At 35.7% G+C, this 21253-nt stretch overlaps 1 protein-coding gene across 2 annotated transcripts; it reads left to right on the forward strand.

Annotated features, from left to right (window-relative positions):
- Positions 1-728: 728 nt before the first annotated feature.
- Positions 729-20963, forward strand: LOC125849731 (uncharacterized). 2 transcript variants are annotated; one of them, XM_049529709.1, is made up of 13 exons: positions 729-1002; positions 2874-2970; positions 3171-3257; positions 3528-3574; positions 7152-7209; positions 9048-9161; positions 9341-9457; positions 10173-10284; positions 10715-10809; positions 13725-13832; positions 14047-14258; positions 19907-20093; positions 20480-20963. In XM_049529709.1, exons 2-13 carry the CDS (start codon positions 2889-2891, stop codon positions 20539-20541), a joined length of 1281 nt encoding a protein of 426 aa, XP_049385666.1. In that variant the 5' UTR covers positions 729-1002; positions 2874-2888; the 3' UTR covers positions 20542-20963. The 2 variants fall into 2 exon arrangements, with proteins under 2 accessions (XP_049385666.1, XP_049385658.1); XM_049529701.1 differs by having other exon boundaries at positions 13719-13832; positions 20480-20962.
- The last annotated feature ends 290 nt before the right edge of the window (positions 20964-21253 follow it).

Raw genomic sequence — 21253 nt, forward strand, 5'->3', positions numbered from 1 at the left:
AAATCTCTTTGGCTAAGGGCCGCTTAAACATCCCCAAATAAGCCTAACTACCCATCCTAACCATTTGCCGGCTCAATGAATCTGTCATCACATTGACCTTTCATGGATGATACTAAATAGTCACATCACAATCCTTGAGCAATTTCATTCATCTCTTGTCTCAAATTCATATCTTTCTGAGCGAACACATGTTGTAAACTGCTTGATTAGTGGATACCTCACACTTGACTCCATAAAGATAATGCTGCCAGATTCAATAATTCTTTTACAATAGTAAATTTAGTTGAAAGCTATAATTCTAAAGTAATAGTAGAATAGAAAAAAAAACTCTTTAATAACTTAATTATAAATTAGAACAACATTTTACTCAATGGTAATACATTTAATTGAACATTTTGAATACTAAAACATATTTAAAATAAATATTGTGTGTCTTAAGGACTATGCTTTTTTAACCAAGTCTTTCAAAAATAAATAAATAATGTAAAATGCTATATATATACTCCTTTTTATCTAATTTCTCACTCTCCCACAATACAAAGAGAGTGAAAATGTTGCGATATTTTATGGGTGTTTTCAGGTATTAATTAACCCTAAAAATAAGTATATTTATGTAAGTTTTACTATTATTTAAGTATAAACTCGTGAAAAGGGATAGTTTAAAGGGTTTTATAGTCATTAACTCAAATTAATATTACTCCATCCTTCCTTAAACAGGCCTTAAAAGGCCGCGCTTCAGTAATTGCCACCTCTTTTCTGTTTTCCCTTCGCCTCTTCATCGGCGACGTGACTTCTGATATCAATGCCGACTTCTTCAACGGAATTCTAGGGTTTCAATGATCGGCATTGTCGGTTTTCTTCCCATTTCTTCCTTATTCACGTTTTCCGAACCGAATTTGAGCTTACTCTCCCTAATTTCATCTACATTTTGCGAAATTCTCATCGTTTACCCACCGAATCGTCTCTCTCAAAATTCTAAGTGATCACCGACGGTGAAATCTGGTAATGTCGCTGTGTTATCCATTTCTTTTTAGTTGATTTATTTTTACAGATTTAAATTGGTTTTAGCTTTATTGAAAAGAAAATGAGAAGATATTTTTAATTTTAATTCTATTATAGGCGTTTTATGATGATTTAATTGAAGCGTTACTCATTAATTGTTTCCTCAATTCCACAATTTCGTACATATATCTCATGTTGATGATTAGTATGTATACTTGGATATATATGTATATAATTTGGTATTTTTGATGTTTATCTGTCTAGGAAATTCTAGTAAATGTGGTTGAAGGTGTAACGTAGAAACTGAAATTTCCTCTGTTTGTCGAAGTGTTGTCACTTGACGATTTACGTGTGACTTTTGTAGTGGCATTGTGCCGTAGAATCCGAGGTGCAGTCCATGATCAATGTACTTGGCATACCTGTTTTCTGGACCTTCTTCTGAGCACTCATTGATTTTCATTTGTTTTCTCATACACATAGTGCTACATATCAGGACATGCATTTTTGGTTCCATAATAAAAAAAAGGACCTTTTGCATTCTTTTTTTTGTTGGATAAGTGAAATATTTCATCATGGATACTTGTGGCATTTTATTGGATAAAATTTTGATAATTGCAGTTCTAGTTTTGCCTGAAATTAACTTTTCCAGAATATTACTTGGGGTTGAGTTCCCATAGGTTGATGACCAATCTAAACATGGTCTAACAATGATGAATGCTTCGAATACCCGACAGAGGGGAATGGAGGTAGTTTATATAACTAACTCCAACTAACATGGGATTGACAAAAAGTAATTGATGATTGAACATGGGAACTTCCTCAATTTTACCACTTAAACTTTACTTTTATGGTTGCTTACTCTCATCAAAGTTTTTCGCCCATAAACAGATATCCTATTACATGTTCTTAATGAATTTGACAAAGAATTCACATCTCCTTTACAAATGGGTCCAATACCCTAATGTGTCTACAGTTTGAGGTTAGCTTAACATTCTAAGAAAATTTCGATACACTTCGTAATCAGAAGTTTGCTTGTTATTATGACTTCTACACTTGATGCCTTCTCTTTGTTACCCCTTTCCTTCGTGTTTTAACTTTGAAGGCTAGCATTCTTTATAAAGTGGAGGTTGTTAGCCTACTTAATTATCTACGCTAATGAAGGACCAATCTTTTGTTCATGTTAAGTAGAGATTTACCCTGATACCCATCAATGCAATAGGAGTTTACATATTTTAGCTAGTAAACGCGCTCAAGTTTAGGCAGCCAAGGGTGTGGCCTAGGGGTCAATGAAGTTGAATCAGAATCGTGATCGTGAGGTGTCAGGTTCAAATCCCAGCAAAGACAAAAGCACTAGGTGGTTTCTTCCCATCTATCCTAGGCTCCTAGCTTTGGTGGACAAGTTAGCCATTACTTATTGCTAGTGGGAACTGGGAGGTGACAAGTATCCCGTGGAATCAGTCGAGGTGCGCAAAAGCTGGCTCGAACATCACAATTATAAAGAAAAGTGCCATCAAGTTCAGATCTTTTCTATGCCAAAATTTTCATTAACTATTCATGTGTGTTTAATGCAACTGTTGATGATGAAAAAGACTTGGAAATGGTTGCCCGTTCACTATAATTGCTTACCTATTCAAGTAGGAAAAATAGGAAACTTGCAAGTGTTGGGGGGCTAAGAGTGCTTACAGCAGCAATAAGGTGGAAGACCCCTATTTGAAGTCTTACTGGTGCTCTTTATTATGCATGAAGTATTTTCTTGTCCTTCTGCTATATCAGGAATTATAGGTTGTTCACTTAGTACATAACTTAATCAAACATAGTTTCTAGTATGCCATTCGTCAAATTTACTGGAAATTTATCTTTTTGTATTGTAGTTTCTCAAGAACTTGATGGTATGTCCTCTTGGAAGTGGGAGAATGGAAGCCTTGACAAGGTTTCTTGTAGCTGGAAATATCCAACGAACAGCTTCAGGTGAATAATATAACTCAATCAGACAGTTTATGTGTTTATGTCCATTTAATTGTGCTTTATCATGTTAGCTATAAGTCTTGACCTGGTCTGGTGTACTCCTTATTGTCTCATATACTTCTATTTTTTTTTCCCACTATCTTTTTAATTTTGTTTGTTGAGATATTTTACCTTTGTTTCTCACTGCCTTCTTTCCTTGGCAGAGGAAGCAGGCCGCCATAAATTAGCTGCTCAGTACATTCAAAGAGAATTGAGAGAGGCAGATGAAGCAAATTTGATTGGTGAAGAAGGTATTTATGTTCTCTAGCTTTTTCACCTCAAGTCCAGTTGCTTGGCATGGAAGATGAGAAAAAGTTCATGTTGATTGTGGCTTGATTTGCATGCTTTGTTGATAAAGATTTACTTTTTCATCTAGATTTACAAATTTTACACTAGTTTAAGAAATCTCAGTGTAGCAAGCGTTGAAGTTTCAGGTGTATCAATCGGTTTACCATTTAATGCATCTATATCTGCTTTATCTGCTTTTATTGTTCGATCACCTTGGCATGCTCTTCTTGCAGATATGCACGTGTTTGGTTTGAGGCCACTTACCGATCCTTTGCATTTGGTAAGGTCCAGAAAGTGCATCTGTTCAATCTTGACTAAGATCGTTCAACTTGTTGATACCATCACAAAAGTTTTATTGCTAGACAAGTTTTCTTCTAATAATTTTTCACATTTGTGTTTACAAATGAGTATTTGGCTTTCTTTGGTCTATGTCAGTAATCAGAAAACATGAAAATAGAATGATAATGATATAAGGAAGGGAGTGGTAGCACAGGCAAAAACAGATGGAGAATTGTTCCAGCAGTGATATGGTGGACCATTTGGAAGGAGAGAAATTCAAGATGTTTTGAAAGTATCAATAGTCCTTTCCATAAGATTAAAATGGACTGCATTATCACTTTTTGTTATTGGTGTAGTTCTGAGTATACTGATGATCCTGCAGCAATTGTAGACATTCTAGGATTCTTGTAAGATGAAATAGGACCTGAGATAGGTTTTCTTTTTTTGGGTTGATGTGCCTACTCAGTTGTATGTATTATGTAGCTTTGGGATGTAAATTTTTGGGATCCCAGCCTTAGTGCTAAAGATTTATATACAAACTTGTTACCTTTGAAAAAAAAGAAGAAGAATGATAATGATATAAATGTAGTGCCATACATGTTTTCTTTAACCTCGTATATAGCTAAATAAGCTTTATCTGTAGGACTGTGCATGGACTATCATAAGTCTTAAGGCAGAAAGTACTCATCAAATAGAAACATTAAGGCGGAATTGGGTTATAAGTAGTTGTATCGTGTAAAGATTTGACACCTGGGCCTAACTCAACCCCAAAAGCTAGCTCATGAGGGAAGGATTGCCCAAATCCATATAAACAGACCACCAGTCCATTCCCCAATCAATGTGGGACTTTAACCCACTTTTATACCCCCTTCACGCCCAGGTCCAATTGGAGCGTGGGCTGGGAGTCTAAAAAGAGAATGGACATGGCTCTGATACCATGGAAAGATATGACACCTGGGCTTAACTCAGCCCCCAAAGCTAGCTCATGAAGGGAGGATTGCCCAAATCCATATAAGCAGACCACTAGTCCATTCCCCAACCAATGTGGGACTTTGATCCACTCTAACATCAACTTAGAACTCAACTATGACTTTCTTCTGAATGTGTATGGGAAGTAACTGCTGAATAAGCCACATCTTTCGGCATCTACTAGGAGAAATTACTCATCTTGAGAAACTAAGGTGGAATAGAACACCCCCCCCCCCCCCCCCCCCCGCCCCCCACACACACACAAAGAAAAAAAAAAATAATACTAATAATAAAAAATTAAAATAATAATAATAATTATAATAAAATGTGCATGCGTTGTTGATAAAATGTCTCAATAGACTAAGCCGAAAGGTCTGATTTTGCAGGCTTATGCTACTTTGGCAATGTTGACTTAAGAATTTGATATGATGATATTCATGAGAATTAGTTGAACTAATGAGTTCCTTTGGACTTTGATATATTGATTGAGTTCACGCATATGAAGAGATATTAGGTATTATAAAATTGAGTTTAGAAAGGGAAGATAATATTTTATAACTACTAAGTGTGAATAAATTGAAGATATCTTTTGGCTGCTGCCTTTAGAAGAAATTAGACCTTTAAATTTAGCAGAGGGGGAACACTATGTATTAATATGAAAATATAGCAGTACAACAACAACAACATTCCCAGTGAAATCCCACTAGGTGGGGTCTGGGGAGGGTAGAGTGTACGCAGACCTTACCACTACCTCGTGGAGGTAGAGAGGCTGTTTCCGGGAGACCCTCAGCTCAAGAACATCAAATCTAAGTGACAGAAAAGATATATATAAACCATAACAACCAATACAGAAGATAGTGTATAATTAACAAATGAGACAATAACATCAAGAAAGTAATGTGAGGAGTGAAACGCAGTAAACGGCATAAGGCTAGGACTACTCCAAACGCTAACAACCCATACCCTCGCAAGGGAAGACAACACGCTAACCCTACTAACCTTCAACTATGAAAATATAGCAGTACCTCTATTTTTTTTGATGACTGTGGTGATAGCAGTAAGTCTATTAGGGGGACAAAATTCTATTAATCAATCAATAATTAGGTCTCAATCCCAAAATAGTTCGTGTTGACCATATGAATCCTCAGCAGCCATTCTGTCTATTCGAGTCCACAATACTAAAAAGTTTTGTCTTAAAGACAAGTTAGGAATACACTAATAGAAGTCTCAAACCAGATTAAAAAAAACTTTGGAAAGCACTAGACTTAGTATAAGTATATAACAATGACTAAGCTATTTCTCACTTGTGGTATCATATATATAGATTCTTTGCTTCCATCTTGTGTTCTACCCTTAATTAGTCTGTCTTCTGATAAAACTTTTCTAGCAATTTTGTTTCTGTTTTTCTCCTTAAAAAGGATAAAGTCTTTTCTAAATATTTCCAACCTTATGATATAGGTCTACCTTATTCCATTTTGGCGCCTTCAATCAGCATAATGGATTAGAGAAGTTAATTATTGTTCCTAAATCAATAACCCTATCAGCAAAGGCGTGTGAACTTTTATTGCTAGAGTAAGGTCTGCATACACCCCGTCCTCCCTAGACCCCACTTGGGGAGCTATACTGTGTATGTTGTTGTTGTGGACTTAGTTGGAGTTCAATTTTAGACTTTCAATTTTTATTTTGGTTTTGGAAACCAAATTGTTTTGTTGTTGGAGAACGATCAGAGCGTAGGGCTGTTGGGTTTGACTTTTGGAAAAATGATATTCAAGGGATAAAACATGTTTTAGGCATTTCTTATAGATGAATTTAATTCATTAGAATGATATTCAAAGGATAAAACATGTGTGCGCGCTCACACACATGCACACACATATTTTTTGATAAAGGTAACATCACACACACACACACATATATATACAACTTAATTTTTTTCTTTTTTCTATTGAAAGGTGTTTACCATGTATAAAACATGTGTGCACATGCCCCTCTCCCAAAAGCATAATGATAGGCCGACTTTGACTAGCGCAAGGTTTAGGAATTAGACGTTTAGCTAGTATATATCGTGTTGGCCATCTCAAAAATAGTATACCGTGTTGGTTTTGATGTCGAATTATTCAAAATAGTAGTTGATAAGTATAAAAAATGAAGTAGTTAGTTAAAATGATGTTGTGTCAAATTTAAATTTAATATAGAGATGTAATTTTTATATTACTTTGAATTATTGGAGGAACAGCTTTTTCATTTCAGTAAATAGGACAAGTTTTACCTTTTGCGGTAGAGTGAAAGTAGGCCAGTCTTATTGTAACGGAGGGAAAGCAACATTAACTCTCTCAAAGCCGTTATGTTTGTTACTTATCTCATGATGGCAGTAATTTGCTTTAATTTTTGTTTCCTTCCAAGCATATTCCTTTAGTCTAGCAGCAAACAATCTACTCTCACCTGGTGAAAGGACATATGGTTGATCATCTAGTAGGAAATTTCTCCAATAGAAGATTTAACACTGATACCTCAAAATGACTTACATGATTGCTTGCGTGATGATAATTCCTAATGCACTGCATTCATAGTTTTGTGGAAAAATTGATTCTTGAATGTTTGTTCTTAAGGTATGTTGCAATGCTTGTAAGAAGCCAATAAAGGCCAGCCAATACGTTGCCCATTCAGGTTTTTCCCCTTTTTAATAACTTAAAACATCTTGTGTTCTAGTGTCGTTGTAGTTATACATCAGTTTGTTGTATGCATAGTTTTATTTCAACTCTTAAATAGACGCTTTTACCTTCTGTTTACATTTGCATGGACTTATCATAGTTGGAAATAACATCAGCCATGATAAACTATGGGATACTAGTCCCAAAATCATTATCATTTCTTCTTTAAAACAGCAGAAATGCCTATCTTGTAAAGTAGTTCCATAATGCCATTCTCAATGCAATGCTAATAATGTAATGGATCTTTGTGGGGATTTTTCATTTCTTTTATGAACGATATTCTGCTTTTCTAGAATTGCTTTGTAATCTCGAACTGACTATTTTTATATAGTTCCAGATACATATCAAATCATGAAATTAGTTTTGGAGCCACTTCATATATGAAATATGTTAAGTTTTGTGTCAATCTTTTCTAGAAGCAAAGCTTAATGTAAGAGAGGATATTTTTCTCCTTATTTCCCCAAAGAAAAGAGAGGATACTTTTCTAATTAAATTTGTTTTAACACACATGGGGCTGGTTATTTTCTTGGGTTAAGCCTGTTGAAGTACTTTTTTCGAATTGACAGCAGTTCGACTTGAACCTAAGGCGTTAGTCTACTGTGATATTATGTGAAAGAATCGGAGCATCCAACTCAAAACCTTAATAGTTATCAGTAGGGAAGTCCCGGAATATTATAAACCCTTTTGGAAATCCTTACACTACCAATTTAGGACTAGTATATTCTTTAATACTCTCCTGCATGTGTATCCAGGTTCTAGTGATTACATATGGATTGTCTGGACCTCTGGAGACCCTTACTTTGCCAATATAGGACTAGTGTATTCTCCATAAGCTTGTATGTCTAATCGTATTGAGTACTCTAACCATCTCATCCAAAAGCTTTTATTTGTTTAATTATGTCTTGACATTCTCTCATGTACGTGCTTGATTCTTTTCTTTCTTTCTATCTTTATTTTTGGGTCAAGCATGTGGATATCCTTTTTTGTGAATGCGCAGTGGTGAGAGTTGAATCTAGGACTTTTTCTGCTGCGATACTACATGAAAGAATCTGGGTATCTAAGTCAAAACCTTAATGCTATGAGTGAAGTACCCAGAACATTATAAACCCCTTGGAGACTTCTACCTTATCATAAATATATCTTTTTGTTTTTTTTGATGAAGACCTTATCATAAATATATCCTCTGTTAAGAGTCAGATAATACTTATTGCCCTTTCCCTTTTTAACTAGTTGCACAAGGTGGCCCGTGTCCATCTCTCCTTACCATCTCAACTATTTCTCCCTAGTTCGTCAGTAGAAAATGTAGAAACTCTACTGTTAGAGATATAACCCTAATTATTGAGTAGTACAAAAAACTAATCCAAATAGAGCAAAATTGACAGTGATAATTTATATACTGACCCTACTAACTCGGGATGGGGATGTAGTAGTAGTAGTAGCGTTTGTTCATGTTGCATTTTCTTGGTCACTATTGGCCTGTGACAGAAACTTGATGAATTAGAAGTTTCTCTCCAATGCTTCTCCTTAAACCTTTTGACATATAAACAGTATCTTCCTATTTCCCTCATTGACTAATCAACCCTGTGATTTGGGTGGTTGGTGTATGTGCAAAGACCCTTAAAATTGCCGAACAGGTTGAGTCCTTGCACAATCTTTTCCAAACTTCAAAAAGATATTATCACCATAGCTGAGTTTTGTCTTAATTTAGTCTTGGAAAGTGATGACCAGCTTTAAAACTACTGTCTTTTGCCTTCTCTAGTCGTCCATCTTGTTTAACATGTTTTATCTTTTCAGAGCTTTGTAAGTCATTAAACTCTGCAGAAGAAATTGCTTTGGAGGTCAATGATGGTACCGTGCACAAGAAACGCCCGAGGAAAGAGAGGAAAAAGTCACTAACTGCATTCTCTAGTATCCTTTCCCTAAATGAACATTGTTTTTGGTTGTCCTATGCTCTTGAAGAAAAGTTTATGAGGTCATCTCTGCAGTTCTCTATAAGCTGAGATCCGTTTGCATACTTTAAGTTGTTGTTATGGTGTATAACTTTTCTTATTGCTTAATAATGATTTGCCATCTTTAATTTCCTATAGACAAACCTATGTCAGTCAGAAAGAAAGCAAAACCTGAATTGTTAGATAATGGTTTTGCTGCATCATCGTGCTGTTCGGAGGAGCTTCATTCAACTGTTTCCTTTCCTAAAGATAAAAGTATCATCCTCTTTTTTCTCATGTTTCTTGTTCTCGTTGTGATTCTTGTAGTCATTTTCCTTATTTTACTGATGATTCATAGGATTTAGCTTAACTGTAAAACCCATTTATTCCTACATTCAACTAAACGATTCCTTTGTATTGTTATTACATTCCTAACATTGTTTAATGAATTAAATGCACAGTTGTTATTACAAGTTTATACTCCCTCTATATTGTTTTATATAACACTATTTCCTTTTCAATTTGTTCCAAAAAGAAACGACACCTTTTTATATTTGAAAACTTGTTAACTTCTCATTATACCGTTAATGACATGCTCCTATATCTTACAAAATGTCATGACATCCTTTGAGACCACAAGTTTTAAGGGTACTTTTGTTGTGCCAAAAGTTTTTCTTAAGCTCAGTGTCTAGTCAAACATTATGAAACATGGAGATTAGTTTCTTTTCTTTTTTCAAATTCAATACTTGGACAAAATGTTCCCTTCTTAATGTTTCGATGTAGGTGGGAGAGAGGGTTGTGAAACTTTAGTTCTGAGAGCTTCTATTTCTTAAGGGGTGAAAATGATAAAGAAGTTACCTGTTTGTCCCTCTATATTTCCTTACAGTGTTTCCGTGCTGTCAAAAGAGCTTGATATTTAGTAATTTTGCAAAAGCTACATCTTCATATGGTTCTTATGCTGATTGCCTTGTCTATTTCCGTATAACTGCAGGAATTTCATCACACTTAAATGTGGCCACTGTGAGAAATAGCTCCATGGTTAATCCTGGACCTGTAGATTGCTCAGAAGGTGCAATCTTGCACCAGGAAGAAAATTCTAAGATGTATGCACTTATCACTTGACGTAGGCAATGTCTTGCATTTTCCTCTCCCTCTTTCAGAGTGCATAATTCCAACTGTCTTTTAACATTTAGTTAGTGCAAACATTTGTAATCAAACAGTTGTTGCATTGGAGTATATAATGTTCTATCTGTTGGTGTGTAAACCATTAAACCTATTGATGATGGCTCATATGCGAAGAGAATGCTGTATTATTATTTCATTTTGAAGATTGAGATAGATGCTTCTTTTATAGCGTAGTTTTGGCTGGTTTAAGTTACCAGTTGATTAGTTTTGATACAATAAAGACATACATGCACCAGAAAAATCATATTAAGGCCCAATTAAGTGGTTAATCTCTTTGAACTGTGTTGGGAAAATGAAGATCCTTTTTCTTGATTTCATAAATTGATGGCATTTTTCTTCATCTTGTAGGCTAATTGCGGGAAATCGGCAGCTATTAGCTAATTTTGGTGCAGTAAATGGTGTTACTAAGAGTTGGTCTGCAAATTCAAGAGAAGCTATTCCCGGTAAGGCCAGATTTATATTTTTTCATAAAGTTACTGTAGCACCTCGTTTTCATGAGACGCCAAGGCACCTAATGAGCCACTACCCCTTAGGCGGACCTCTTCAAAACATTATCTATTTCAACCAGTTTAAAGCGAATGACCATTTTGTGAAAGAAAGAACCAAGTCTAGAAAGGAAAAGTAAGTTTGAAAATATTTAATCAAGGAAGTAGTTTAACTAGGAGAAGTAATATAAATGAAGAATCTGATACAAGTGTTTCAGAATAGAGAATGAAACCAAAACTTGCGCAAATCCCAACTCATACTATTTATAGAGCACCTGCAGGGTTTTCAAAATACAACATCAGGTTTAAGCCCAACAATGTAAGTTAAATGTAACGTGAAAAGATAAACTCTACAATGAACAGCTGGCAGTTTCAGTCGACATCGTTGAGAGATGGCCACAAATAGGACCAAGAAATGCCCAACGTGCCATGAAAAGTAAAACCTGCAACCAAACTGGTGTGAGTCTCACTAGACTCCACATGATTACTTTATTAATAACAATGTTGCCATCATTTTTCAATATCATAAATCATAAGTATGGAATATATATTAATATCTCAAATCTGCACAACAGATAACATATCCAAGGATCTCATCATCAGATCACAACTTAATAATAGGCCCTCTCCGACTCATATGGCTAGACCAGATAATCAACAACAATAAAACCCCAGAACTGCGGAGAGTAACTCTTACTCAACCATCTTTGAATAATCAACAACAATAAAACCTCAAAACTGCGGAGGGTAACTCTGGCCCAACTGTCTTACAAATAATCAACACCAATAAAATCTTGGAACTGCGGAGGGTAACTCCAACTATCTTACTAATATAATCAACAAAAATAAAACCTCAAAACTGCAGAGGGTAACTCTGGCTCAACCGTCCTACGATTCCGGCTGCGAAGGGTGACTCTGGCCTGACGTCTTACGCAAAGTCTCATCGGGATGTGAAGGGTGACTCTGGCCCAATCGTCTTATACATCCAAAGACAGCATGTATGAATCATAACAATAATGTTAGAATAGAAATAGGTATATACAATCCTACTTAGAATAGGAATAGGTATATACAATCCTACTTAGAATTTTTTTTTTGAAAAAGGTAACTTGTACTATGAACAAAAGGAATACTCTGAAAAGTATTCCAGTAATACTTACAACAAAATTACAGAGGGAGGGGTGTCCCTACTAAGCTTCATAAATAATCTAAAATACTAGGAATATCCTCTTCTTCTTGAGGATATTCGTGTTTACACCAAAAAAAGACTATGAATAGGAATAAGAATAGTAAAGAGTATCCTACTTGGTAAAGGATTATATTGTAGTGTCTATAAATAGGGTCTTTGTGTAATAATGTAGACACAACAATTCAATAATTCTTCTCCTATATTTCTCATAAATAACATAAAACATCATGTATGACTATATCAAGACCCAACATCACCATAAATAATATGACAGTCAAGCCAATATAATCTAATATCACAAGTGTCGGGACTTAATTTGAAGCATAAAAGCTCTAATAAAAGGAGACAACTGCTAATTAATCATAAGAGTAACTGTGGCCCAACCATCTTGCAAATAATCAAAAACAATAATTTACTATCTCAACAGAGGAGTCCCAAACTTAACTCAATAAATCTCCATGGATATCCCAAACATTTCACAACATTATATTGAGTACTTCCTAAATAGCCCATATTAGGTAAACAATCCGATATCTTAATATTCAATTATATTATATTAAGGGTTATCACAACAAGTTCACAGTGGTTATTTCATGCTTAGTTAATGGAAGCAAGTAAGTAGTAGTTCAAATCTCCCTACCTCACATCCAACATTATACTGCGACCAAGCACTTGCCCAAAGTTCACAAACGGAGCATTTGATAGTCCCAAACTTGATAGTGCTTCAATTCCCAAAGTACTACGACCATGAAGTGACCAAAAGTCCATCACTACAATCTCAAATTGTTCCATACTTAGTTGGTAGGATGATCCCCAAAGGACTCAAAGGACTACAACTTTCATCTTTTTCACTTCTCCATATTCATTATAGATTGCGCGTTATTCTCGTTTGGAGTTAGGTATTGCGCGCGCTCATTTGAAACTTATGTCAAGGCATCCCTTGGACTATAAATCACTTCCCTAAGTTCATACGGGTCACAAATAATAATCGAACCTAATAGAACCTTCTAATTACCAAACGGAGCATGTTTTTCCCATACTTCAAAATCTCAAATTACAATACCGGAATTTTCTAAATGAAGTCCTTTTTTTAAAAAAACTGGTAATGTTAATTTTCTAAATGACGTCTTTACCAAAAGTAAACCAAACAACGTCCGATTGACTTCAGATTTTGCAAGCAAGTATAATGGAGCATTTGAAGCTGATGACACACAAAACGGAGAACCACTTCTAAAGAATAACCTAGCGGGTCGTTGCAGTTATTTCCTTTTTTTGGTGTTATCAAAGGAAAAAAAAGAAAAGAAATCTACTTCCATTCAACACACCCTTCTTTGTTTTCCAAGGACATTTTGTCAGGCTTCACTTTGTGCATATTGTGTGGAAAAATTTGATTCAAAATTTGCATCGTCAAACTTTTTGAGTGGTAGAAGAGTACTTCATGTAATATATTTGCTGTACATTTCTTTGGGGTGCCTTATTCTTGGGATGAAGGAAAAACCAGATATTACCTCCCAAAGTCTATCAGTACAGTTAACTAGCACATGGGAAGACTAATTTGGTGACTTAAAACCATTTCTCTGAAATTCTTAATTCACTTTCAGGAAAAAATAGAGGGTGTTTCTTTCTCGGTCAGCTTTTCATTGTTTAAAGTGGCTCATGTATAGGTTCTATTGTGAAGTTTCAGGTGAGGAGCATCAAGAAAGGTCAACCGCTGGCAGTGACAATACTGGTAGTTGTGCTGTTGCAGTTAAAATTGCCACTCAAGTCCAAAAATTTTGTCCAAAGGCTGAAGGTGGTAGTCACATCTTTCTTTCAGTTGCTCATAGCTACCCCTGATTTTTCATATTATAAAGACCTCGTCCTAAACTTTTGTAGTCAAAAAGAATTTCGAAGATCACTTCTTTTATGCTCATGGTGATTTACTCTATGAGTCATTTTGCTATATTGTCTTTTCCTTAACTTCTAGTGCTAATATTTACATGGTACTTTGTGTTGTTGACCTCCAGATGTTCCACATCCACTTGCAACTAAGATGTACTATTCTCAGAGAGTAGTCCGTCTCAGATCAGCTCTCAGTTATATGTATCATGAGGCATCATGTAATGACTGTGGCAATGAGTTTGCCTGTCCAAAAGTATTAAAAAGTAATGTGATGCCAGCGGACATACTGTGTCATAGCAACAACTCCCATATACAAATTAATTACCAGCAGGAAAAGGTTAGTCAGATTCTGCTTTGTGTTTTAGTTGGTGACACCTTATATGCCCTCATTGATTGTATTGTCACAGTTTCTTCAATTCTTCTTCTTTGAGATAATACTTGACCTCTTCTTTTTTCTTTTGGAAGTGATAGTTATTTGCTTCATCCCCCAGCCATTCTGGCTAATTTCTATGTCGGATGATTATCATTCCTTAAATTCATGCATCAAAATTGTTTGTTGTTGGAAAATGTGGTAAGTTGCTAAGTTTACTTCCTATAGGATTCCGTTAGTACTATCAAAGTCTTTCAGTAGAAAATATAGTGAACTTCTAGTAATTTTTTATTTTTCTTCTTATTTCTATTGGATATGAGATGAGCTCAAATGGAGCAATTTGATCCGTGAAAATTCATATAGACGACCCCAACTTGTTAGGGATTAAGGCATATTAGTTTTTAATAAAGTTTACTTCCTATTGAAAATCCTGTGACGTTGACAGAATGAATGGAAAGGCACTGTTTATCAGGAGAAATAGTGCCTATAATCACATTTCATATTCTAGTGCGTCTTACCTTCTTAGTGCTTTAACTCCTTTTTTGAGTTCTTAAACTAGTTGACTTCCCAGCCGTGGCATCTTTTCCTGGCTTTAGTGAAATTGAAATGGACAATGCCTGATAACACTCTTGATTTATTGAAATCATGGAATCATGTTGGAGGAACTGTGAGACAAAAAAGTGGCGGAGGGCTATTCCTGCTTGTATATGGTGAACTATTTGGAAGGGAAGGAACAGTAGATGTTTTGAAGACAAGAGTAACTCCATACTAAAAGTAAAGATGCGCTGTATTTTTATTTTCATTTTGGCGTAAAGAAATTTGTGACCCTGATACAGAATCCATCTTACAGTTTTTGGAAGCGTTGTGTGAATCTATAATAGGCTTCAGATTTAATTTTTGTCAATACAGCTGCCAGCACACTTTGTGCTGATTACCTTTATCAAAACAAAAATGTTCTTAAGCTAGTTGAAGCGCTACTGGCGCTCACCTTGCTTAGTTGGTGCTTTAGTTCTTTGTCATGCTCCTAATTGCCAATGGGTTGTGGGTTTATCAGGGTATCGTTAGACATTATATAGCTAGCAAAGTGATGTTTTAGTTTTTAACAAAATGTTATGAATGAATTATTTAGTGATTACGTATGTGCAATTAGATTTTTGTGTGAGTAACTGGTCTCTAAAAACTTAAACCTTCTCCTTCACATCTAGATTATAAATTAAAATGGTTCCTGCACTTTATTGACATGGTTTTTATTTCATATATTTAGGATAATTGTAGTTTTTCAATTCTTTTAGGGATAAGGGTCTGAAAAATACCCCAACTTTGGTAATATTTGCTGTTGCGATACTAAACTTTCATGAGAACCTATTACCTCCCTAGACTATTTAATACCGTATTTTAAACATATATATTTGCCCACGTGGACATAAAAAATAATGCAAAATTATAAATAGTAATGTGTCCACGTGGGCACATATATACCTTTAAAATACACTATAAAATAGTTCAAGGGGTAAAAAATATGGTATTAAATAGTCTAGGGAGGTAATAGGTCCTTATGACAGTTTAGTATCGCAACAGCAAATCCGACCAAAGTTGGGGTATTTTTCAAGCCCTTATCCCATTCTTTTATTCAAATAACTTTTCTTTATGTTTATAGTTATTTTTCTTGCATTAGTATTTTCTTCACTCAAAACCATTTCATCCCTGTTCTTAAACCCAAGCAAACCTTAGTTCTTTTTTTTGGGGGGGGGGAATGAAGTAATTGGCTTCATTAATGCCATCAAGAAGATGCAAAAAGGTGACAAAAATATGGAAGCAAAAAGAACTGATTGTTAGCTCCGGTAGAGATGATTAGATTAAGACTAGGGAGCTAAGGAAGCTCAAAAAACTATTAGGTGAACAGGGGATATATTGACCCAACTATTAATGCAAGAGGCATCAAGAGAATGGGAAGGAGTTAATAGTCCATCGAATCATTTTCTGTTCCTTCCATTCCAGGTAATCCAAAAAATTACAGCAGGTATCATCTTCCAGATTTTCCTGATGGTGCTGTCAACATTCCAGCAATTCCAATCTCAAAAAGCTTCTTTGATGCTGTATGACATTACCCAAATAAAACATGTTTTATGACAATGGAACATGTTTTATTTGAATTGTCTGAATTTTTCATGTGTCAAACATGCTTTCCTGACCACCAACCATGTCAAACAGACCACTTTGAATAGAACCTTGATTTTCCAATCAATTTTCAAGATCAATTGGAGATAGTGTGATGAGTGTCTGACAGAAGATGAAAGACACAACTTATTGTAAATTTTTGTTGCTGTCCATTCCACACCATTGAATCTTCAACATTCCTTACACAATGAAAGATTTCTAGTGTCTTCAGAATCTCAACCAGCTTCTCAATTTCCAGTCATTCAGCAATCTTCTATAAGAGATTCTATCCATGTTGACGCCATGCATCCTTAATTGTAACTTCAGGTATAGAGGGAAGACTGAACAAGTCTGGATATGAGTCTTTGGGGGACCTTGTCCTAGCCAATTATCATTCCAGAATGATAATTTCCTACCATTGCCAACTCTGAACCCTATGTTCATAGCTAATTCGCCCCAGTATTTTAGAATTGGTTTCCAAATACAAAAGAATTTACTGGTTTACTACTCCAGTGCCCCGTCGACCATATTTTTGATTGATCACTGTCCTCGATAAGGTTTTATCTTTAGTATTGTATCTCCATAACCACTTCCACCGAAGACTTCTGCTATGCAATCTAAAATTTCTAATGCCCAACCAGATTTTTGTTTAGAGATCAGAGATTTGCATCCCACTAGGTGAAAATAACTAATTTCTAATAACAGATGATTACCTGCTGACTCAAGATTCCTTACTGCTGTAGACTTCTAATCTTGTAGTTCCTAGTCTTTAGGAAATTTTTGTAACTCTCTCCTCGGCTCCTCCTATTTAGGCTTTGTTTCGATAGTAATTATCTTTTCAAGTTTATCTTGTTGATACAGTTGCTGCACATAATCTGTATAAATACTGCCATATGATCAAATAATATTAATCGCATTATTTTCCTCTCTTCTGCTCTTTTCTCCTTATGGTATCAGAGCACTTCTAAACTCCAACGAGTTGATCCTCTCCTTTTTTTTCCTGCTTGCTTGTCCAAATGGCCCCTATTGTTTCTGTGACTAATGCGGATGGAGTCAACAATGGCATTACGATTGTTCAATTTAGTCCTGTTACCCAATTGCCCATAAAATTAACAGGCAGTCACAATTTCTCCCTGTTGAAAGCTCAAGTTTCAATGCTTATGTGTGGTCATGATCTCTATGGGCGTCTCAATGGCTCCATCTTTGCTCCCACTCACACCATCTCTCAAAACAATCAACATGTTGATAACCCTGAATTTGTTCCTTGGTATCGCCAAGATCAGTTAATTCAAAATGCTATCTTGGCCTCTGTTGATCCTACACTTGCCCCCATTATTGCTGTGGCAGTCTCCACAAAAGCTGCCTGAATGCTTTGCATACTGCTTATGTGAAGAAGTCTCAAACAAGAATCTTCAGCTTGCGTGACCGATTGGTTCGCCTTCTTATTGACTCTCGTCCGGTCACAGATTATCTTCATCAAGTTTGATCACTTTGTGATGAGCTTGCAACTGCTGGTGTGCCTGTATCAAACCCGAAACTCATTGTTAAAATTCTTGGTGGACTAGATCTGAATTTTGAGAACTCTCTGCATTATGAAATTGAGGATTCTTGGTCTGCTGCCATTTGTGCTCGAGATTCTACAATTTCTTATGAAGAGCATTATGAAAAGCTTCTGGATCCATGAGCTTTTCCTTAAGCATGAAGGAGACAAGAAGCCGCTATCAACTCCTATTACCGCTGCTGTAGCACAATAGACAAGCTCAACTCCTCGCCAGGATAACAATAATAACTCCAGCAATCGTCGTCCAGGTGTGAACACTCCTGCCAACAATCAGCAATGGAAAGCACAACCATGGTGCCCATGAAGAAACAACCAGCAGCAGCCTTTTGACAAATACCTTTTGCTGCCAACTATATGATCGCGTGGGTCATTCACTGCCAACTTGCTATTTCTTTCCATTGACAAGTTTGCATTTAACAACAGGTCATCAACAGTAAGGCTTCTGGTCCTGCACCCTATCCAACATTTTTCAGCATGAAAGAGCTTCAAAAATAGGAGGGTTGGATTCAGATAATGCACCTGATTTCTGTCTACCTCACAGAAAATTAGGGTATCATCTGTATAAAGCAAATGAGAAACGTTGACAGTGGCCCTTATCCCATATCAAAGCCATTCAGCTACTGCATCTCCTTGGCTTTGTCCAGCATTCCTTAGTTCTTTTCTGTGATCTCCATTTAGAGATGATAGAGGCAGACTAATTTATCTTAATTAGCATGTGATTGTTACTTATTGCACGCCCTCCTTCAGTGAGTGCAGAATATGCTACCTCTTGATCTATAGATGTCAGATTGTCTGCTAATTATTTACTGAAGATGTGACAAGGAGGAGTACTATAGAATACTTAATCCAAAAAAAAAAGAGGAAGGAAAACCATGGAATATTAGTTCTAAAAGGGCTGTAATGTAGTTACCGTAAAAATGGGACTTATATCAGAAGGTCCTGTTATCTTTTCCAGCGTGTTCTTGTCCTTTTGCTTGCGGGTTTCCTGAAGTGTAACATTCATCCTCATTTCTTTCTTCATCAATTAGGCTGGGAACGCTTCATTAAGGCAGTTGAAAATGATTAAAAATATGTCTTCTGCTGATATCTTTTCTGGGTTCTTTTAATGGCAATGATGACTGTTTCATCCTAATAACAATTTCTATCTTTGTCGGTTCCAGGATGTAAACCATTTCTACAGCTTCTTATCCAATTTTACCTGATCCTTATTCTATCTCTGAGACCTAAAACCTTAATTCAATCAATTTCCTGGTAGCTTGGCTTTGGAAGATGTTTGAGGTTGTATTGTTGCTCATCTTATGGGTGCAATGCCTCTTTTTCTGGTGTAGAAGTTGTGTTGAATTGGGACATATTTGAAAAGCAGTTGCATATATTCTTTTTCAGCCCAAGATAATTAGTCCTCAAGTCAAAATACTGATTGAATCACATTGGAGAGATTAATGTCTTATCCTTTGAGAAACATAGTCATCAGTTCCTTGGTGAGTAGTTGAATGAGGGTTCTGCTTTCTCATTATGGTTAAATTTGAAAGTTTTATCACAAGACTGCTTTAGCAAATGTGGTTCTATTTTGATTTGTTATATTTTGTAGTGGTTTTATGAACTTTCATGTATAAGGTGTTCCTTTTTGGTGTATATATATGCGAGTGAAATGCCTCAAACCTATACTTCTGGTGCTTGTTTGAACAATGAAGGATATCTTTTTTAGACTTTACTGATCTCTGAATTCAGAGGATTCATATAGCTGAGTCCAATTAGTTTGGGATTATGGTGTAGTTGATTTATTGATATTGGTATTCATATAGCAAACCCCAACTAGATGGGGATTGAGGCATAATTGATTTTTATTGATCTAGGTCATTTTTCTGGTGGCTAATGCTAATGTTGGCTTGTGGAACAGGCACGTGATCATTCCTTTCCGTTGGTTGAAAAGCCAAATTTACTTCAAATGGTTGAATCTGGGGGATGTCCACCACCTATGAACATCACATCCCAATTTCCTGTGAATAATGTTGTACCACACACCTCCATTGCCAATAGTGGAAGCAACTATAATTCGAATTGTTATTCATTTGCAGGCCAGTCAGGTATTCGTCTGTCCATATCAGTTTATATGAGTGCTATATTCATATCCAGGTCTGTTTTCAATAATTAGGTCTCATAGAGATAAATAGATTTCTATTCCATCTACAATATACCTCTCAATTTGCATAAGAAAGTGAAAAGTGGTGTTGCAGTTGAAAAGGAATATTTCTGTGTAGTCATAACTAGGTTGCTTGGTTAGATAACAAAGTTATAGAGAATTTATCTCTGTGGTGTTAAATTGCTTTTGTATTCCCTCTGGAATTGTACTCTCTTGTATTGAGAACAATGTATTAGGAGTTGCAATTTATCACGGCTATCTAAAATGATTAGAGAAAGGTAAGGCCTCTTTAGTTTTCGGAGTCTCTAAACAAATACCATGTTTTTGTAGGCAAGAAGCTACAACCTATGCAGCAGACTGAGGGAAATAGTGCAGCTGTACAAAATTACTGAAGGAACCTTTTTTCTAGAGGAAAATCAACCCTCTTTCCTCTTCATTTTGTAAGGTAGGATATATCTGCTGACTGGCGGTGATAAACGGTGGGACTAGTCCATCTTAAGCTTGTCCACTAGATTCGAGAGTTGACTCCGTTATGGAAGACGGTGTGCTAGTTCTTCCTTTGATTTAGATTCTGGTACATGAAGGTTTCTTTCTCTCTGACTCAGAAAACTAACTGCCAATTGTACATAATCTTCCATACAAAAACATCCTTGAGGATGCAGACCTTAGTGACTCATCAAGAATTTCAGATATCCTTTTGGATAATCATTTTGTACAAAGAACGCCACTTACTAATGATATTCACTTTTGTTAATGTTCTTAGTCTTTGAAAACCATGGAAAGTATCATTACAATCTTATATTTCTTAGAGATTTCATTATTGTTTTGTCTTAATTTAGATGTTCTATCTGTCATAATTTGGAAATAGGAAATCCCAACTTGCTGTTTTGGTTGACAATTTTGGTCTTTTATGTTTCTAAGTAATCAATAGGTAGCAACCTCTGAGTGGACCAATTTGGAATCCAGCTGCTAGCAATACTCATCGTTATATTGCTATTATGGAAAGTTTGGTGGTAAGTGTCTTTGTGCTGGTATTCAAAACAAATACTTTGTTCCTAGTGGAATATTGCATTATTCTCTCTGTTTATAATTGCTAATATGAAG

Source organism: Solanum stenotomum, chromosome 1 (assembly GCF_019186545.1).
Source record: "Solanum stenotomum isolate F172 chromosome 1, ASM1918654v1, whole genome shotgun sequence".
Taxonomy (NCBI): Eukaryota; Viridiplantae; Streptophyta; class Magnoliopsida; order Solanales; family Solanaceae; genus Solanum; species Solanum stenotomum.

Bases quoted from the DNA above. Each gene is read 5' to 3' on its own strand.
- LOC125849731 (XM_049529701.1), top strand. From the start codon at position 2,889: ATGGTATGTCCTCTTGGAAGTGGGAGAATGGAAGCCTTGACAAGGTTT. The intron at 3,575-7,151 runs GTAAGGTCCAGA...TTTGTTCTTAAG, and splicing joins TTACCGATCCTTTGCATTTG to GTATGTTGCAATGCTTGTAA. The intron at 7,210-9,047 runs GTTTTTCCCCTT...TTATCTTTTCAG, and splicing joins CCAATACGTTGCCCATTCAG to AGCTTTGTAAGTCATTAAAC.